This window comes from Acomys minous (assembly GCF_964271855.1).
Source record: "Acomys minous genome assembly, chromosome: 1".
Lineage (NCBI taxonomy): Eukaryota > Metazoa > Chordata > Mammalia > Rodentia > Muridae > Acomys > Acomys minous.
In genome coordinates this window covers 178668435-178685403 of record NC_140483.1, presented here as the reverse complement: position 1 = coordinate 178685403, position 16969 = coordinate 178668435, and the positions used below count along the sequence as shown (strand labels likewise).

Below are 16969 nucleotides of genomic sequence, written 5' to 3'. Positions count from 1 at the left end.
GTCAATAAATAAATAAATAAATAAATAAATAAATAAATAAATACAGGGGGAAAAAAAAAAGCAACCAGTAATAAGCAAGGCTGAAGCCGACGCTGCCGGCCGACGTTAACCTTGCCAAACGGAGTGTCCACGTATTTCTCGGTTCTTCCTTCCAGAATTTCAGGATCATCCAGGCCTGTCCCACCGATTATTCCAATCTAAGGGAGAGAAGAGAAGAAAGAAGATTTTCACATCTTCATCATGCTTTATGTTAAGCAAATATATTTTTTCATATTTACATCATTCCTACGAAATCCCAAAGGGAGGCGATCCCCCAAAGTGCTGAAGAGCAACTGTAAGCCTTTAAAGGTCTTTTATTAAAAATAAAGAATCAAAACAAAACAAAAACAGACAAAACAAACAAACAAACAAACAAAGCAACAAAAGCTGATGGGTCTTCTATATTCTTGAAACAGCCAAAACACAGGCCACTGTTTTCGACTGCATCACATGTTCCCCCAACTGAATCACACAAGTAAAGCTACTTTTCACTTAGATATTGAGCCCAAAGAAAGGTTGTAGAAAGATCTTTCTGACCAAGGTTGTTTCTCTACCACATTTACTATGGCGTAAAGAAAGCTTGATATGAAAGCTTAGGTCTGTTTATTTAATAACGGTTTCTTCTTATCACACCACGATATAAAAAAGGAATGTTTCTTTTTATGCCACTATAATCACAGAACTGGAAGCGAATGCAGGTAAAAGAGAAGTGACATGACAAGTAAACCCACATTAATTTATATATTTACTAAATCAAAATGTTATTCATATGCATACATATACAGAAGACAGTATTTCCTATGCGGCATAACTCAAATACTTATAAAAATATTATTTTTATAAGCCATTTGATGTAGTCTTAATTTTTGTTGTTGTTGTTTTGTTTTTTCGAGACAGAGTTTCTCTGTGGAGCCTTGGCTGTCCTGGACTCACTTTGTAGACCAGGCTGGCCTCGAACTCATAGAGACCTGCCTGCCTCTGCCTCTCGAGTGCTGGGGTTACAGGTGTGCGCCACCACACCCGGCTAGTAGTTTTAATTTTTAAGTTCAAGCATTTTAGTTCACTTTCTAGAAACCCATGCTCTTGGGAAAAGTGGAGAAAGAAATCTGATTCCTTAAGAGTTGATCTCGGGGCTGAAGAGATGGCTCAGCGGTTAAGAGCATTGACTGCTCTTCCAGAGAACCTGAGTTCAGTTCCCAGCAGCTCCATGGCAGCTGACAACTGTCTGTAACTCCAAGATCTGCCAGCTTCACACAGACATACATGCAGGCCAAACACCAATGAACATAACATAAAAACAAATTAAAAAAAAAAAAAAAAAGGTTGATCTGAAGTTGGAGAGATGGCTCAAAAGTTAAGAGCATGCCCTGCACCCACGTGGTGGCTCACAACTATCTGTAACCCTGTTTCCAGGGGATCTGACACCTGCTTTTGGCCTGAGGCCAATGTACATATATGGTGTACAGACACATATGCAGACAAAACACCAATACACATCAAATAAATCTAAATCTTTAAAATAAAAATGAGTTGATCAAACTCAAAGTCTAAGAAGCCATCAAGAGCAATTACAAAGACAAACATTAAAAGTCCTAACATTAAAACACGAGTGGCATCATCATTATGAAATTCTTCCTGTGTTGATTCCCTAAACAAAACAGGATTCAATAGGTCAATGCAAAGCTACAACATGGGGCTTTAGGAGAAACATCATAGAAAATGACGCCAGCACTTTTTAAGTTGAAATGGCATAAATTTGTGAGATTTTGCTGTAGAATGGCGGATTTACATGTCCTGATGGCTGAGACGGTTGACGTTGGTGCCACCTTGTGGTACACTATTGAAATTACAGCAGATTTTGTGTTTCATATCAACAAAAAAAATTTCTTAACTGCCTACCATCTTATTGGTGTTTTCAAACCAACAGTTATTTAATCAATACATTTAAGTTCAACAAATATGTAAAGTCATTCTGTTGCATAAAATCCTAGCACTTCTGCTGGTGTGTCTTCTCCATTTTATCTTTCACAAATCTGGGCTAACAGGCTGCCGGCCCATGTCCTCAAACTAGGCACTAGAAAGAACAGCACTTGAGGCGACCGCCATCTTTAGAAATTTAGCTCCTGGGCTTGGAGGCAGGAGGATCAGAAGTTTAAGGTTGTCTTCCGATTATGGAGTTTGTGGCCAGCCCGAGCTACACAACATGAAAAAATACCCAAGATCAAACAAACAAACAAACAAACAAAAAACTTGCACTTTTTTATCTATGCCCTCTTTGCTCAATCATGTCAATATGTTCCCTGGGCCCCAGCACCTCAGATTTTGAGTAAACACTGAACCTTCAGGCTTGAATACAAAACAGATCTCCAAGTGTTTTGGAATCAGTCACTCTCAGAATAGGCAGACAGGCTAGTACAGTAGGAAGGCGGCAACCGGAACAGGCTAGCTCCTGATACCATCCTCCCTCACTCCGCTGAGCTTCACTCCAAACCCTCCCAGCTCCATGATGGCCCTGCATTAGGTAGCTGGTGACTCAGCCCGCAGAAGGGAGTGGACAGGGCTTGAGACGAAAGCAAGCTGCCCAGGAAGGCCACAGCAGTCTCTCCCAGTCACCGGCTGGATCGCCTTATTAATGAAAACCCACACCTTACAAGCGACCAGAGCGGAACCTTGAGGGCAGCTGCCTGCAGTGCCAATATGTAGCCAATATCACCACCTGCTGGTTGCAAGGCAAAGTGCAGCTGGATGACGCTCCCAGGCAGAGGCGGCTCTGCATCACAAGGGCCTCACCCTATCTGAATTTCACAGGCACCCTCTTAGATTGGTCCTAAAACAGTGTTCCTACTTTACAAACAAAGAAAGAGAAGCGCCGCTGCCACATGCTAACTCCCAACATGCTCTGGGTCTTCCAGCTCAGCCGACTAGAAAAAAAAATCGTCTCTATGATATAAAGAAACTGACCCTTGGGTCAGGACAAGCTTTTGCCCAAGATGACAAGGCACACTACAGAACACACTACAGAGCCTCTGGGGAGCTAGGTAAGCATCTAAAGCAGGTGGTTCTCAACCTTCCTAATGCTGCAACCCTTTAATATAGTTCCTCATGTCTTGGTGACCACCAACCAAAAAATTATTTCGTTATTACTTCGTACCTGTAGTTTTGCTAGTGTTACCAGTCATAATGGAACTAATCTGATATGTGACCTCCCCCCACCCCGCAAAGGAGTGGCAGCCCACAGGTTAAGAACTGGTGACCTCAGGAGACTGTTGACATACCCGTTATCCACACTCAGGAGGCAGCAGCACCTTGCCAGCTGCCAAGTCCAGGTGACTCTAGAATGCCAAAGACATGGGCTCAAGGGCTGAGGTAGAACTGACGGGTCAGCTCTGTACATCCAGGAACATCTGTACATCCTCTCTACGCGAAACAAGGCTTTAAAACAAGGATACGTTTAAGTGCTCATAATTCTCCCCAATTTTCTACCAGTCACCTCAAAAAGAATGCCCGCATCCAGCAAGGCTGAAGGTACCTGCTATGCCACACGTGCGGCTGCTTTCCCTGAAATAGGAGCTGCTACCTACCCAACTGTCTGAAGGTTGAAAGGATGCTTACTAGCCTCCCCACCAACACACTTTCCCTGGTACATCAAAACCAGGGCATCACCTACTCCACTTGGTCTCAGGAACCATCCCCCTGAGCCCTGGATGTCCTGCCTTCCAGATGCACTCTCAACACACAAAGACAGGACAGCTGAGGTGAACTCGTGCCAGGAGGATGGGTGGCTTCTGAGTATGTCAAGCTCAAGATGAGGACCGGGCAGAGTTCCTCATCTGGGACTCCAGCTCTTCAGCGCCAGTTACCACCAACAGATACTGAGGTGCTATGTGTGTGGTCTTGTAGGATCCCACTGAAACCAGGAAGTCCAGATTTGTGGGGACAAAGAGGCCAAATGCCTGAGCCTGGGAGGTCTGGCCAAAGCCTGCAACATGAACCAAAGGGATTAAGTCACAAGCCAACATAACGGCTAAGCCAGCTTCCTCCACGGGGAATGCCTAAGGATGGAACTGTGTCCTGGTCCAAACTTATACAAGGATGCTCAGTACTCTTAAGTGACTGTATTGGAAGACAAGGTCAAAAACCTAAAATAATTCCTGGTGTGCTTACAAGAAATTGCAATAGGCACACCCAGAAGGAAGACCAACAGAAGCCAAGGAACTGAAGTTGCCAGAAAGCAGAGGCCACTCCCAGTTTAAGCATTCTACAAGGCCGATGGACTGATTAGAACTAGACTGTAAAGAGTTGGAATGCTGCAGATCCAGTGCCAATTTTTTTTGTTTGTTTTTTTGTTTTTGTTTTTCGAGACAGGGTTTCTCTGTGTAGCCTTGGCTGTCTTGGATGCGCTTTGTAGACCAGGCTGGCCTTGAACTCACAGCGATACACCTGCCTCTGCCTCCAGAGCCAAATTTAAGGCTGTACCTTTGGTTCTCTTGTGCACCTATGTCTTACCTGCCATCCTAGCTACCAGCATGTGGAACCTGGAATCTACTACTTTAGCAGACCACTAAGCAGCTGGAAGCTAAGGACCTCGTCCGAGAAGCCTTCTGATCTGCTGTAAACTGTCTGAGCTCAGTTCCCACCAACGTCCCTGAAAATGGCCCAATTTATGACTTCACTCTATTCTATAACAAAAGCAGCTTCATGAAACCCTTTATACACTGGGGCAATTTGTATCCATGTTCCTGGGACACAACTCATCTTGGCTCAAATATCTTAGACTCTTTGAGGATTTTGTGGGTTTTGTTTTGTTTTTGTTGTTGTTGTCAAAATATATGGAAATATGCCCATCCAAAATCCATGGAGGGTTCCCAGAGAAGTAACCAACCCCTTCGGCTGGTGTCCAGCCCGCAGGGCTCTGTGAAGACCACCCTAGCACCCTGACACAGGCATAAAAAAGTCAGAGAAGTCTGGAAGGTCTGAAAGAGCAGAACAGCCATGGCTGAGGTCACAAACCTCTAAGACAACTTGAAGCGGTACAGCTCACAGCTGAAATCGACTCTTGGTTTCTGAGGTGCATTTTCCTCAAACCCCACCATGTTCGCTCCAAGTCTCCATCGCTGGTGAATAAGGGCAGGAGGTGGCCCAAGTTCCTTCCTACTCAGCTGACGGAAATCAGCATCCCCTAAATGCCAAACTGTGGAGGCTCTGATAAACAGTCAAGCCGTACACTCCGTTCAAAGCTTGCTGGCTAGGTCTAGCGCACAGCTCTGCTTAAACACAAATTTCTAAAATGTGAGCTAACCAGTTATGGCAGGCTGTAGATGACACCCTTGCTAGTCTGCTGGCTTTCTGTCCCTGAGACACAAAACCCAACCACGAGGAGAAAAGGCCTACTTCGTCTCTGAGCTTTAGTCTGTGGTCACATCATGGCGGAGCCTGGGCAAGGCCAAGTCACCCAGGTGCAGAGCACGGGAAAGCTGCTCACATCTCCATGGTGAGGAGGTAAGTGAGAAGGGCAGCAGCTCCAATGTACGTCAGCAGCATGCACCCCTGTCGACTAAACCAACCTCCTGTGCATTCCAGACTCCCAACAGCGTGACAGGTTGTAAGCCTTTCACATAAGGGGTCTTAGAGGGTATTTGGAATACAAACTATAAGAGGCTCCCCCAAAGAGATGCTTATGCCTCAGCCCCCAAAACCTAAAAATGTTATTGCATGTAAATAAATTAAGATGAGAGACTATCCTGGACTATCTGGATGGGCCCTAAATGGGACCCCGAGAGTTCAGATAACAGGAAGTTAAGAGGAAAAAGGCACCGGGCATGGTGGCACACGCCTTTAATGCCAGCACTCGTGAGGCAGAGGCAGGCAGATCGCTGTGAGTTTGAGGCCAGCCTGGTCTACAAAGCGAGTCCAGGACAGCCAAGGCTAACACAGAAAGACCATGTATTGAAAAAAAAAATCAAAAAAAAAAAGAAAGAAAGAAAGAAAAAAGAAAACAAACAAACAAACAAACAAACAAACAAACCCCAAGGCCATGTGATGATGGAGGATGTGACTGTAGGGCTAGGAAACAGGTACTGGTGTCTCTAGAGGCTACAGAATAAAGCCGAATAATTCCTCCTACCTGAGATCCTGCAAGAGGAACCAGCCCGAGTGCAAACTTGTACAACCGCTTTGGAAATCAATCTGGCGCTTTCTCAGAGAATTAGGAACAGATCTACCTCAAAACTCAGCTATGCCACTTCTGGACATATACCTGAAAGATGCTCCACCACACAAGGACACCTGCTCAACCATGTTCATAGCAGCCTTATCCATAGTAGCCAGAATCTGGAAACATCCTAAATGTCCTTCAACTGAAGAATGGATAAGGAAACTGTGGTACATTTACACAATGGGATGCTACTCAGCTATTAAAAACAATGACATCAATTTGCAGGCAAATGGGTAGAACTGGAAAATATCATCCCGAGTGAGGTAACCAGACCCAGAAAGACACTCACTTAAAGTGGATTTTAGCCATAATGTACAAAGTAGCTGTCCTACAATCCACAGACACAAAGAATCACTAACAAGGAGGGCTGAAGGGAGGATGTTTGAATAAATAAAACAGGCATCTGATGTCGATGGAGGAACTGGGTGGAAGAGGGGGAGGGGAGAGGAAGGGGGGGGGGGACCCGAGCCCAAACTCCTAGCAGCGAGGGGGATAAGGAGCCTGCGTTGCCACCTAGTGTAACTATGTGGGACTTGCAATGGAGGGAGATGGACACCAACTCACCCATAAAACTTTGGGCCCAAAATTTGACTTGCCTATAAGAAATGTAGGGGCAAAGATGGGTCAGAGCTCGAGGGGATGGCCAACCAATGACTGGCCCAACTTGAGACCCACCCCATGGGAGAGAGCAGCGCTATTTAATGATCGTGCTTGCACACAGGAGCCTAACATAACTGTCTTCTAAGAGGCTTCTTCTAGCAGATGATGGAAATAGATGCAGAGAACCGCAAGCAAACAATAGGCAGAACTTGGGGAGCCTTGTGGAAGAGTGGGAGGAAGTACTGAGTGAGATGGAGTGGTCAAGGACACCACAGGGTTCAAAGAGACTGAGCCTCCAACCAAAGAGCATGCATGGGGTGGACCTAGGCCCTCTCTACACATACGTAACAGGTGTACAGGTTGCTCTTCATGAGGGTCCCTTAACATTTGGAGCGAGGGCTGTCTCTGACTGTTGCCTGCCTTTGGATCTCTTTCCCGTAGTTGGGCTGCCTTGTCTGGCCTCAGGGAGAGGATGGGCTTAGTCCTGCTGTGACTTGATGTACCAGAATGGGTTGGTACCCATGGTGGGGGCACTCCCTTTCTCTGAGGAGATGGGGAGGAGTAAGTGGGTGGGAGGGAGGGGAGGAGGGAGGTGGCTGTGATCAGGCTATAAGTGATTAAATCAATTAATTAAAAAAAAAAAAAAGAGGAACTAGCCCTACTGACTTCTTGATCTAAGGCTCACTTGGGACTTATATCCCCTGGAACTGAGAGAATACATTGGAGTTTGAAGACAACCAGCTTAATTAAAACAATCAGTTAATTGTTTTTGCAGCCACTGGTTACAAACAGTGAGAACAAATCATGTCCATACTTGTCAAAGCTCCCAAATGTCAGTGTTGTATAAGACAGTGGACATCTTAAATCCTTGCTAGTCAGCACCCAGATTGCTGGGCCATACACCACAAATTTCTGGCCCAGCAGAAGTGGGCTGAATCCCGGGACTTAGCATACCTAATAAGGTACCAGATGAGGCAGATCCATCGCATGCTCTGAAAACCATCGTGGTACTGATTAGAATACACTTAGAATCACAGTTAAAGATCTAGGGACCATCACATACACATATTTATGTTAATCTGTTTTCTCACCTTTTTTCTCTGTGGGCCAGATTCTAAATTAGCATGGAGAGCCAGTGTGAAGAATCAAATGAACTGCTGCATGTTATCAATTTCTGTTCCATACCTTATCACCTCTAGCAAAATACACACAGAACAAAAGGTAACTTCCTCAAGGCAACTCCGGCCCACTATTCCCCTGCTTTTCTCTGCAGGTGGATACACAGCAGGCGGAAGGTGGGTACCCACTTCTCCTCACCAGGCAGTCCCTCGGGCAATGGCCCAGGGGGCTTTAAGGAAATATGAAATAGCTTCCCAGGAGGCGTCTGAGAGTATGCAACATGTCCTGCAGCCATAGTGGGGAGGAGGCACTTTGTTGGGGGAGAGCTTACAGATATGTTCTGTGCGCTGCAAAGCTCAGAACAATCCTATGGGAGAACAGTGCCGACCATGGTCAGGACAGCCCAATGGACAGCTTTTTGTTGTTGTTTTTATTGAGACAGAGTTTCCCTGTGTAACAGAGCCCTGGCTGTCCTGGACTCACTTTGTAGACCAGGCTGGCTTCCAACTCAGAGATCTGCCTGCCTCTGGCTCCCAAGTGCTAGGATTATAGGCGTGTACCAGAGTTTTAAAAGCGATCTTCTAAACCAGGACACCCTGACTTGCCGTCTCCCTTACCACCAGCGTCTGAAGTCATGGACCCTACCGAAGGTCCATATTCCCTCTATCACTTTAAACATGGTTAACATCATTCCCTCATGACCCAAGAAGAGACTGGCCAGAGGCATTACAGATCAATGACAATGAAGCAACTCCCCAAATACCCCCTTCCTCTCTGGATGCCAAAGATTTGCTTGGCCCATAACTAAAGCAGGACAATGTTTTCCTGAAGCCCCCTGAGCCACGCTAACTGTTATTAATCCATGGCCTCTGTCTCCATCATTTTCCCCCCACCCCCCTCGGAACCTGGACCAACTCTGCAGCTACTCCACTACTGTCGTAGAAAGACTCCTCATCCCACACGATGCCTCCAATCAGAAATGTGCTAGCAGAAGGAATTTGTATTCATCTCCCTGCTTCTGTCTGGAGAGGATTCCTCAGCACCTTTGGGGTTGGAAGCAGACACAGAAAGCACCCTTCCCTCTAATCCGCCTGCACATCCTCACTACTTCTATGGCTGCCAGCCCAGACTGGCACAAGCGCCATGGCTTCTGGCCAGATGTTCTCCTCCATCCAGTACAGGCAATTCCATACAGGGCAGCCAAGCAAACACTTAAAAATATAAATCAGGCACCACCTCTCTATTCAGGATCCTTAAATGGCTTCCAAGGCATTTAGAATCAAATCCAATTTTTTTTTGTTGGCTTGTCTTCTTATTTTTCATTTTATTTATTTATTTATTTATTTATTTATTTATTTATTTACTGAGATAGGGACTTTCTGTGCAGCCACAGATGACCCAGAACTGGGAAATCAGACCAAGCTGGCTTCAAACTCGGAGATCTGCCTGAGCCTGCCTCTGCCTCCACGGTGCTAGGTGTATGCAAACTGTTTATCAGTGGCTTCTATTCTGGAGGCCTACACCCAGCTAATTCTCACCATCACAGGCACAGAGGTTTCTATTTCAAGGCCGTCATGCGCAAATGAGTCCTAGCAGCCTGCTGTAATCTTAAGGCCGCTCATCACCATCTCTGCCATCAGCTTGTCTTCCTGTGCTCAAGTGGCTACAGTAACATCAGATTTACAAATGTATTTCTCACAATCTACAGGCCCTTGGAAAGACCAAGACCAAGGCCAAGGCCAATTGGCTATCTGAGAGAGCCTGCGCTTTGGTTCATAGGTGGTCTCTTATGTGGCAGCCACCAGGCTCTCAAGCCCTGAAGCCTTTTACAATGATCCTATTGCCACCATGGAAGCTCCTCAAACAGCCACCAGGGCAGCAGAGCTTAAAAACAACCACCTGACAGCCTATTCTGCCCACTCCTACGACTCTCACTAGGTCACGCTTAGTAAGTCTCCCAGCCCTAGTACAAGATAAACTTTTACAAAAGGGACATTGTTTTACTTAAATATGTATTCTCAGAGCCTGGCAGGTTTCCCTAAAGTATGTTTGGGTAGGACTCCGCCAGGAGACAGCTAGATTTCATTGAGATACAGAGACTACTATACAGCCTATACCAAGCTGAAGGCTTTTCAACTGAATGGTCTATTGTCTCTCTTAAACCAGGGGTGTCACATTTAAACCCAACCCCCTGGTAACACTTCCATCTTATGAAGTAAGGTACCAGGGTTGGCAGTAATGGAACAAGAGCTGCACTGGGTCTGTGCAACAACATGTTACTGTACTTAAATCCTACAACATCTCAAAGTAGGTGTGACTAGCACTGGCCTTCCATCAGAGGACCCAGGGCTCACTGCCCTAAGGTCACACACTGCTGACAGAAGGTAAGTAGCACTGGAATAGAAAGAAAGCCAGTTTTGGGGCCCTCAATACCAATGTGGGAATATTTCCATTGAGGTACTTAACCAAACTGTCGCTTCTCAGTTAACAGAAGAAATGGTGCAGTGAGCCAGGCCACAGGGTACCTGCCAGACACAAATGTCTGCCTCCTGTGGTTTTCGCAGAGGTGGCCTGTGCATGCATGCAGCTTCCAAAGGCAGGATGACCTCTTCACTCACACAGTAGAGCAACACGGAGACCATGTTTCAGGTCTGAGAAATATCTCACACCCACTTGCTGGGAACACAACTATCTAGGCCCAACACTTTAGCTGCCCTTTAGGACCCCAGCTTTGTTATCTGTAAGAAAGAATGTGCAGGGTCTTATGGTCTCAAATGAACAAACCAACTCTATTACCATATGATATACAGATAAGATACAGTTTGTGCGGTGTTTATGTGTGTGTGTGTTTGCGTGTGTGTGTGTGTGTGTGTGTGTGTGTGTGTGTGTGTGTGTGTGAAGGCCAGAGGTAGACTTCAGTAGTCTTCCTCAGTTAACCTTAGCCTGTCTTTTCATGAGAAAGGAGGAAGGTACTCTCATCAAATCAGGAGCTCACCGAACTGGCCAGGACTAGTAGATGCTGGCCTCTGCAACCAGCTCCCCGCTCGCTCCCCTGGCCCCATGGATGTTAGAGGGTCCAAATCCGTGGTCTCACACTTGGGCAGCAAGCACTGCAGAGACCGAGCCACTTCACGCTGTAGCCCTAAGATAGACTGTCTAATAGGTTATTTTGGTCTGGCTATGACCCCTGCATATTTTCTACTCAGAACGCTGCCTTAGCAGTTTGTGGACTACATACAGTGCTGGCATCACGAATTCTCATTAGTGACACTCTCTCCCCTGCTCCAGTCTCAAGGAGAGAAACCAGTGGGCATTCCTAGCACCACTTGTATCTCAAGTTTTATTTCAAAAGCTTGCCAAGATTTAAAAAAAAGTACATATCATTCAATATTTACATAGCTGTTTCTGCTCTTAAGCAGGGCCACATTCATTTTACAGGGAAACTGTGTGTCAGGCACAATGCTAACCAGATTACGGCCAATTCTTTCTGTTGAGATATGCTGGCCCCTGTGTGTAGCCTCCTGACTGGGGTGAACAAGGAGTACCAGCCATTTTGGTTTCACTCCCATTGTGGATCAGAGATGAAAAATAGATCTATCTTCAAGTCCTGGGCCTCTACCTCAGTGAGAGCTTTTGGGATGTACATGCCAAGACACCCTCTTTTTCAGTTAAGGTCGATTAATTAATCTGGCCCCACCTAATATGCTGTTAAGGGAAAGGTGTGACACTGTGGCCTAGTGATACTGATGGACATCATTTGGAATTATCTCTACTCCTAAAGATTCAAGTATACCCAGTACATACATTATAATTATAGGCATTCCAGCCAATACTGTGGTAAAATCCCCACTTTATAAATATGTGTCGTCCCTTACACATTAAGACTCTTTCTGTCCCATTCCTGCTGACTGGAATCGAGGCTTTCTATAAATGTAAATAATCCTTTTCAAGTGTAAGGGGTGGGGGAGAGTTGGCCGTTAGTCCGAACACAGCATCCTCCTCCCCTCCTCCCTTCCTGAGTGGTTCCTGAAGCCTTCAAGGCCCAAGTAGCCCAAGGCAGGCTGCAGGCCAACTGCAGAGATTGGTCTCTTCCAAGGGGATCCAAAAGGACGCCTGAAGAAAACAGCTTGCTTTCAGTAGCATGGGCTAGAAAGTCTTAAAGCGATTCAAGTTAACTGCGCTCTTGGCTTAGAATAAACAGCCTAGAAAGGACTTAGCCTTTTCCACCAGTTTCCCTGTGCTCTGTAACTTCACTCTCTACCCTCAATCAGGAATAGTATAAAAGGCGGGCAGGGGCGGGGGGAGGGGGGAGGGCGGCTCACTCCAACTCTCAGAACTCATGCTTTCCTCTGGGCAGCGGTTCCCAGCGCACAAGAATCCCTTGTGTCGAGATCTCTGGGGACCCGAGGCTCAAGAAAATAGCTCCAACTTTCAAGGTTACAAAAACAGTTTAAAGACAGAGGCCTCCAGGCTAGGAGAGGCCCTAACCGTTGCGAACGGGAGGTCTGCACTCGGTTTCAGTATTTAAAAGTCTCAGAGCCCCCACAGCTCTGCGTTACCGGGGTAAAACAAAGCAAAAGAAAATCTAAGTTTGGTGGTGTTGGGAGGGATGGGGGAGGGTGGAAGCCAGAAGCGTGCAAAAGAGCAAGTGCACACAGCTCTCCCACGTGGGCCGAGTCAAGGGAGCGGAAGCGCGAATCCCGTAAGGCAAGAAGGACAGGCTCAGCAGCCGTAGGAGCTGGGCCACGCGTCAGCTCCCGCCAGGAGCATCTCCAGAAGGGAGTGGTATTAATAAAGGGTGGCAGCCCGCCCATCGCTCCGCTCCTCTACCCCATCAGAGCACTAGTTACCACCGTTCGGGCCCAGGGTGCAGAGGAGTCCAAAGGTTGAGGACATGGGGGTGTGCTGGCGGCCAGTGCAGCGCCCCTGTCCCTCTTGGCCGGGCGGTGGGCAGGGGTTGGGAGGGCGCCGGGCGCTCTGGCTAGGGATCCAGCCCCTAGGCGCGGCCCCTGCGGAGGGGTGAGAGGGAACCCGGCGCGGGGTGTGGGGTTGGGGGGCTCATCTGCAGCTTGTAGGGTGATCTCACCTTCACCGCCGGGCAGGCGGCTCCCGAGGCCATGTCTGCACCAGGGAAGGCTACTGCGAGCGGGAGCGCCGGACCCGGAGAAGACTGCGGTGGCACAGCAGCGCGGGAGTGAGCGGTGCAGGGGGCCTGCGGGCTCTGGCTCCTCCTCTTCCTCCCGGGGAGCACGGGATTGGCTCCTCTCCTGGCACCCTCCTCCTCAAATCAGGTTCCCGCCTCCCGACCTTTTTGCACAATTTTCAGATTCTTTGGGGGTGTGTGGGGGGCGGGGAATGGGGCGGGGGCGTGTGGCTTCTGTTATCATCCCTTGTGATGGCGTGTCCATGATCAAGGTAGACATGAAGCCACGTAGGACCTGCTTTGCCACTTTGTCTTTTAACTCTTAAACAAAACTTCCCGTGGTGGCGCAGCTCTGCTCTGTATTGGCTGCCCCGGTGGCCTGGGCTGTAAAATCAGGCCCTACTGCGTTCCAGCTGGACTTTTGAGAGAGTGAAGGGAGGCTGAAGGTTGCTAGCTGAGATTCGCGCGCGCGCGCGCGCGCGCGCGCGCGTGTGTGTGTGTGTGTGTGTAAGGCAGAGTTCTGATTTACAAACTAGTTTATTCATCTACCTAGTCCAACACCCAGGCAAGAGGCATTTTAAAATTCTTTGTATAATGCCTAACGGTGCAGATTTGTAATCCCAGTCACTCATGGCTGGGAGCAGAAGTATGGTAACCTCAAGGCCTACGTTGTGAGTTCAAGGCCACCCTGAGCAATCTCAAAAGTGAAAAGAGGGCCTGGTATTTAGGTTATTATTTATACACACACGTGTGAGGGAGGGGGGTGGAAAGCAACTTGGTGAAGTCATTTCTCTCCTACTTTCATCAGGATCCAGGAGTTGAGGTCAGGTCATCAGGCTTTCGTGGCCCGCTCACTCCCTTAGCCACTGAGCTTCTCACTAGCCTGTGCCATCGATAATCTGCAAAGCAATGGCCAGAATCTTAGCCGCTGGACTGTTACCAGGAAGAGACAATAGAGCCAGGTTTATCCCTTGGGGAAGGGGTTGGCAAACTTTGACTGTTAAGAGGCAAAAAACTGAGCAGCTTGTAAAACTCAAAGGTGCAAACAATTAAGGAAGGAACAACTACAGTTGTGTTCCCATGTAATTGTGAACTTACAGACACTAACACTCACGTTTCACACGTGGCGAGCTTTACAGTCACTTAGGATTATAAAATACATTTTCACTTGAAAATACATAGAAAACATATGGAGGACTAAGTTACTTCTTGCTACTCAGTGTGTGGACAGATTGCCCTTAGGAAGACTGTCCATGCTTCAGCATGGTTGGTGCTAACAGCTCTGCCCTATTTTTAAGTTTTTTTTTTTTTTTAGATTATTTTCCTTTTAGCAAAAAAAAAAAATAGTAAGTGGTTTCTGCTATGGGTTATTATAGGGATACTATTATTTAAATTAAAAAAGACAAAACTTAAATAGGGATTATAAGAATACTATATTATTATATATTATAGGGATACTATGATTTACATTTTAAAAAAAGAAAGGAAAAATTAAATAGTAAATGGTTTCTGCTATGGGTTTTTATAGGGATACTATGAAACAAGAAATTCCAAGGATAAATCTTGGAAAGCAATTAATATCTGCTCTACTTTTTCTTAGTTTGTTCTTGTTGCATTTCCCCTCCATAAGCCTACAAAGTTATTTTTATGAAGATTTTCTAAACAAGTACACAAGCCACCCTAAAACAATGCCGTTTCTTTCTTTTAAGACTGAGTCTGTCTGTTATGTAGCTTTGGTGGTCCTGGAAGTCACTACATAGACCAGTCTGGCCTTTAGTGCACAGAGAGCCACTTGCCTCTGCCTCCTGAGTGCTGGGATTAAAGGTGTGCGCCATTACACCCAGACAATGAGTCTGGCTTATGAAACTACACAGATATTCAGTGACTCATCCTTTGTATGTGCTGTGTATGTGGCACATGCACATGAGTGTGCCAGTGTGCCTGTGCACATGCGTGTGAAGGCCAGAGGAGGGTGCTAGCTCTCATCCTACCACTTCCTGCCATGTTGCCTGATCCAGGGTCTGTCACTGAGTTGAAAGATTGCCGTTTGGGCTGGGCTAGACTGGCTGGTCAGAGGGCTCCCAGGATCTACCCGTCTCCACCTGGTAATGCCAGGATTACAAGTACATGCAGTCATATAAAGTGTGTGTTGGGGATTCGAACCCAGGTCCTAATGCTGACGTATCAGGTGCTCCTAACCCACTTAGCCATCCCAGAACCCTGACTTACATAATTTGGTTTTAATATTTTATACATGCCTCCCCAGCTTCCAGCTGCTAGGCAAGAAGGTACTGGGGTCTTGTCAGGAGTCGCTGTCACCTCAGGTCTGAAGTAATAGTCTTTCAATGTCCCACGGCCCCTTGTAGGGGAGATGCTACAGCACACTGTTCATTCTCAAGCCAATCTGGGACTATCAAATAGTGGGGAGGGAGTATTCATAAAATGGGTGAGATGTGTCTCCTCAGTCAACTACCTCAGCCTTGCCACTGAATTGTGAACCTTAGTGTCTGATCAGTGTGTAGGTGCTGGATGGTTCACCTGGCATGTAGGCTCCATCTCTGGCAAGTGTTAACCCAACCTCTGGCAAGTTGTCCCACCTGAAGCAGCTCACAGCCTCATAGTTATCTGGGCCAAAATAACAATTCCAATGATGTGGGTGTCACTAGAAGAGTCTTAATTCCATGTGACTGATCTTTCTATAGCATCTCTCTATTTTAAAATTAATTTTTTGGCATTTTGAGACAGACTCTCATGTTGTACAAGCTGGCCTTCATTGCAATATAGATGGCAATCTTGACCTCCTGGTCTTCCTGTCTCCATGCCCTAAGTGCTAGGATTTCTGGTCACCATTTAGACTGGATCTTTTTACAGTACATGTATTGCAGGACATGCTGTACATCACTCTGAGGGTACATTGTTTTGCCAGTGAATTAGGGTCTCACACTGAAAATTCAGGGAAAAGCTAAGGTTCTATCAGCAAGCAGCCACTCTAGACAAAGCCAAACACTGTCAGCAATATACTTTTGGAAGACAGGGCTTAGAGTCCTTGAGCGCAGAACTGGTCTGAGGCTTCGGCAGGCAGCTCTAGATATTGGAGATACTGTATTTAGTATGGTGGTTCTTGAAGCGGCCCTGGGCTTGGTGCTTGTTCTTGTTAAGCCTAACTGCTAGTGTCAGGAGAAACCATAGGCGGGGTACTTGATCTTCAAATGTTGTCTTTCTTCCTTTCTTTTTCTTTCCTTCTTTTTTCTTTTCTTTTCTTTTTTTTTTTTTTTAAGCTGGTGCTGCTCCTTACTACCCAGGTTTTGCTCCCTCTCCTGCCACCTCTGAGTGTTGGAGGGCTGAGGGGATCCTGGAAAGACTGGGGGCTTTGGGAGGCATGGCAAACCTGGGGGCTAAGGGTAATCTTGGGAGCCTGGAGGTACTGTGGAACCTTCATCTGGAGGCCTGGCTGCGTGGGAGAGTGGGCAGGGGACACAGGCGAGTATTTGGAGTTCTTGCATTGGAGACTTCAGGAAATCAGTAGATTCTTGCATCTTGGTCCAGCTCTGTTCTCTGTAGACAGGAACTTTTATCCTTGGGATAAGAAAAAGAAAAGTTTGAAGCCAGAAAACCAACAACAAATACAGAATAACCAAAAACACCAAAGCCAATGAGGTAACATTAAAATGACTTTAGAGCTATAGCCACGTGGAAGCAATAAGAAGACCCAAGAGGGCGATGGTGGGACCAGTAAGCCATGCAGCCAGGGAAGCCAGTCTGGAGCAAGAGCACGTCCAGACTTGTCCAAAGCCTGAAAATCTCATCCTGAGACCTGCAGAACTATGACTGCTTACTCTGTGTTCTAAGCCTGC

The 16969-nt window shown here is 46.7% G+C and overlaps 1 protein-coding gene across 1 annotated transcript in view; it reads right to left on the bottom strand.

Moving 5' to 3' along the window:
* MTAP (methylthioadenosine phosphorylase) overlaps window positions 1-13218 on the bottom strand; it is a 45460-nt gene extending 32242 nt beyond the window's left edge. The window contains exons 1-2 of the mRNA XM_084799873.1: window positions 13059-13218; window positions 111-197 (exon numbers count right to left, since the gene is read on the bottom strand). Coding sequence (XP_084655999.1) covers window positions 111-197; window positions 13059-13091 — 120 coding nt within the window. The 5' untranslated portion in view covers window positions 13092-13218. The remainder of the gene's footprint in view (window positions 1-110; window positions 198-13058) is intronic.
* Between the last annotated feature and the right edge of the window lie 3751 nt (window positions 13219-16969).